At 46.3% G+C, this 4,306-nt stretch overlaps 1 protein-coding gene across 1 annotated transcript; it reads right to left on the bottom strand.

Moving 5' to 3' along the window:
* Positions 1-1,437: 1,437 nt before the first annotated feature.
* On the bottom strand, positions 1,438-2,715 carry GPR151 (G protein-coupled receptor 151). The gene has a single exon (XM_037508217.1). The coding sequence runs from the start codon at positions 2,713-2,715 to the stop codon at positions 1,447-1,449; it is 1,269 nt and encodes a 422-aa protein (XP_037364114.1). The 3' UTR covers positions 1,438-1,446.
* Positions 2,716-4,306: the final 1,591 nt, after the last annotated feature.

Genomic DNA, 4,306 nt, shown 5'->3' with positions numbered 1-4,306 from the left:
AACATTTTAACTTCTGTGGCAAAAAAGCAAACCATGATCACTGGTAAAAACAGAAAAGCAAAAAACCCACAGACTGAACATTATTTAAAAAACAAAATCTTTCCAGAGCACTTTTTTTTTTTTTACATGTTTGAAATTCTCCATTACTTGCCCTAAATGCATTTTGTTCTGAAGCAACCTAACCCCTCAGTGAAAATATCCCTGAGTTCCACTGCAGAGTAATCGGATCATGGGTAAATGTCCTTATTATTAGAGAAGAAATGTCACATCATTGTTCTGTTTTATTGGGTATGCTTTACCTTGCTGTAAAGGGGACAGTTAGTGCCTCGTCAAGTGACACTTAGGAAACAAAATCGTGGTTTTCCTTTTGCTTTGCCTTTGTGCTTTTTGCTTTATATTATCAGCCAAATTCTTTGTCTTGTGTCTATTGAATTTCCTCTTTGGTTACTAATCTTTTCTTTCTCTTGTTACTCTTGATCATCTTTTTAACTTTTAAAAACCCTGAGGTTTTTTAAAAGGTGGCCAGAGTTCAAGTTTAATACTATTTAATAAGAAAGATTACGTCTCTATTCCCCTTTCATGTTGGAGGGTTGCCTTCTGTAGTGAGTTAAAACCTATAGTTTATGTTGCTAGAAAGGAGATATAAGGGAAAACATTGATTTTGGCTTTACGGAAGAGAACTGTCCTCTGCATTTTGCATGAGTACATGAAAAGGAAGGGTAGTTGTGACGTTCTTTGTTTTCAGAATATACAATGTCATGATAAGCTGATAAAATCCTCAGACTTAGAAACCAGCTCACTGAGGTGGTTTTAAAAACATCAATGCCGGTTATAAGATGTAGTGTGAATTTTCTTCGATTTAGCTCCCACATAGCCATGGTTTAAAATCAGTCCAGTTGCAGGGGAAGCAGGTCATGTTCCTCACTGCAGCCTTCCCTCATGAAAATTCCTTATGGGTTTTCATCAAGTAGTTTAACTTAAGCCAGGAAGATAGTGCGTTAAAATGTGTTAGAAATCTCAGGTGGAAGCTGATTTTGAGCTCTGGTTATGTGAAATAAAGCTTGATAGGTTCACTGAGAGCTAGCAGGAAGGAACTAAAGGGAGACAAGTTCAGCCTTTGGCATCAATTTGCACAGGGCTGGCCCTAAGGATTCTCCACCAACACAGCCACTGTGAACAAATAACAATCATCTGTGTTTTCTAACCACTTAGGACATCTTCATACAACACAGTTCTTTGAACAGCCAAGTGATAATTCTGAAACAATTATTAATCCTAGCTTGGTGTTTTACTTACCAAAATGCACATTCAGACAATGCAGACCGAAGCAGTTTTGTAATTTCTAATGGTAGCAATTTTAGATTTATATGGTAAAGTCAGCAATACTGATAAGCAGTGGTACAAGTAAAGGCAACAATCTTAATTAGTTTTGCTTTGAAACTTAACCTACTTAGCACAGTCTCCTGTCTCTTGATCCTCACGTTCCCAGGGGGTAGGGTCATTGTCTTGTACGCAAGGAACCGTGTCCCTCTCGTGCCAGAACTGCTCTACGTCAGGGAGGATGGGAAGGATGGGGATCTCTGCCTTGTCAGCTTTCTCTTTGCCGGAGGAGGGCGAGCCAGTTTCCTCTCTCTCTGGTATGGATGTTGGGGATCCTGGAGATGGGACATTGTCTGGAAGGACCACTGAGTTGCCAGCTGGTGTTTCCAGAGATTCCGAGGCAGTCGGATGTCTTTTGATGATCATCCATTTCCATACGCCTTTCACACCTGCCTTGAACTCCTCTGACATCACTAGGAAAATGAGAGCGTTTGCTGAAGAGGCGGAAAACATGAGGACTTGAGACAGGGCAATGAAACCCTGTGGTGGGGCCGGGCCCCCAGCCTTCAGATGCCACATCCACAGCCATGCTATCCATTCGGGGAGCCCCAGAGCAGCAGAGGTCATGGCCATGCTCAGCAGCATCACTGTGAGTTGCTTTGAGCGCCTCTGGTTTCTAAGGTGCTGAGTTTTAGTCCCTTGTTTTTTACACTGGCCATAAGCTCTCCACAAGTAAAAGCCGGCCAAGAGTAACGGAAGGCAGAACACCAGGAGAGGGTAGAGCTTCCCAAACATCGACATGAACTCTTTAGCCACAACTGGTACATCCATGAGGCACATTTCCACACCGGCGTGGTGCCTGGTGGTACTGAAGAACCATTCCGGGAGGGGGAGCAGGCTCGCCAGAGCCCAGATGCCCCCCAGCACTAACCAGGCAGTGCAGTCGTGGATACTTACAGGCTTCGCAGGGTCACTTGCATACATGAAGCACACTTTGGCCACTGCCACGATTGTCAGACTCTTGGCTGCCATGCACGTATGGACGAACCAGTCGGAGGACTTGCAGACAAACCAGCCTAGGTCCCAAGCACCTCTCGAGTACGCCGTGGCCCGGATGGGTGCAGAGAACAGGAGGAGAGAGAGGTCGGTCAGGCTGACGTTCAGAATCAGGGAGTGGATCATGGATGGCTTTCCTTTCCGGGTACCGTGGAGGAGGATACCAATCACACACAGGTTGCCCACGAAGCCCACCAGGCAGACCACCACCAAGAGAGCTGGCACTAAGGTCCTCCAGTCCTTGGAATCAGAGGGCAGGTACCCTCCGGCGAAGTGGAGGTGAGCGAGGGACTCGTTCATGGTGCTGGAGTTGGAGTCTGCAAAGGTGGCCGTCGGCATCACCTCTTCCATCCCCGCCAGAAGCTAGCTGCTTTTTGTCTCTCCCAGCTCTCTTGCGCAGATGAGTAGGCTGTCGTCAGTGCCAAGTGACACCCCTGGACCCTCCCCTTGCTTATTTCCTGAGAGCAGACTGTGGAAGGAGGTTCGCGGCTAAGCGCTTCTCTGCTGCACGCGATGGACCGTGATGGCGCAGAACCGCAGGAAGAGCACAAGGTCGCTGCTCATTAGCAAGTATAATCTCAGATGGCAGCCTGTGGAGTAAAAAAGCCAGTATGCCCATAAATGATGAATGAGGACACACATGTAAGTGGACCCTATTCCTGGGGGGTCTCTGAAGCCAGTGATGACAATTATTTTCAACCAAGCTGGTTCTGAAATCTTGACTTTCGACCAGTAATTCCATGAACACGACATCCGAGTCGTGTGCGCCAGAATCACTTGGTTGGCTTGATCCGGTAGGTCTGGAGTAAACCCAAGAGTTCTCAGGGAAAGCTGCTACCACACTTTGGGGAACTACGTTTTTAAAACAAAAGCAATGCTGCCTTTCCCTCTTCCTTCCCCCCTTCTTCGTCTGCACTTCAGCCCCATCCGCAGCTGGCTGAGATCACAGAGCTGGAAAATGAGAGCAGGATGCAAAGAAGTCCTGTTTAATAAAACATGTAATTCCAGATAACTAGGCTTAGTGTAACTACCGTGAATTTTTCAGAGATGATTTTAGAGCTCTGAATTAGAACGGGCTTAGTACTAAAAGGACTTTCCAGCCGGTGAGGGTGGCTCAGGCAGCCAGATGATGAATCAGGTTTCTTTCACTAGGATTTACGGAGACTAGGGAAATAAAACACTTTCTATGTGGAAAGCATTAAAGAGATTGTAAAGATGACCTTTTAAAGTTGGGAAAGAAAAAATGCTTGGATAAAATGACTAGAACGGGTCTTGGTGTTCTGGAGATGAGAGAAACTGAATTGTAAGTTTGTCACGAGGGTGTGTCCTCTGAGTAGTCTTGAATCTGGAATATTCGCACTGTGGAGGGTGTGCTGGTCTGGAGTCTAACCCGTGGCTGCTGGTGCTAACTATGCTTTCACCAGGTTTTCTCTGGAAACTAAGGGGCACTAACAACCAACTCAACCAGCAGGTACTGAATATTGGGATAGTTGTTTTTGTAGGTTCTGTTTGCTTCCCCCGAGAGAAGAGCTGAGTCTATGAAACAGAAACTTGTCCCGGCAGTGCACGGCAGCCCCCCCACTGGCGCTGCGGACGGTGACTTACCTGTAAGCCTTGCCAGCACCACATTTGGGGGTGAAGAGTGCCACATTTGGGGGTGAAGAGTGTCCTCTGGGGAGGACTGTGTGTGTGTGTGTGTGTGTGTGTGTGTGTAGAGAAATCCCTTGCATGCTACTTAGAGCAAATGAAGGTTTTGCAGAAAGTTCTACCTGATGTCTATGGAAGAGATCAGTCAAGGACCAGAAAACAATGACACCTTATGTCGTGGCTTATAAGCTTATGACGCTCAGGCCTTTTGAAGGTACTAAGACAGATGGCTACATGAGGTCAAGAAAGCTTTAACAGTCTGGAAGTCTGACTCGTAAGGAGC

The sequence above is a fragment of the Talpa occidentalis genome, unplaced genomic scaffold, assembly GCF_014898055.3.
Source record: "Talpa occidentalis isolate TD23 unplaced genomic scaffold, MPIMG_talOcc4v2.1 talOcc4.13, whole genome shotgun sequence".
In the NCBI taxonomy this organism is placed as follows: Eukaryota; Metazoa; Chordata; class Mammalia; order Eulipotyphla; family Talpidae; genus Talpa; species Talpa occidentalis.
This window is presented reverse-complemented; position numbering and strand designations above follow the sequence as displayed.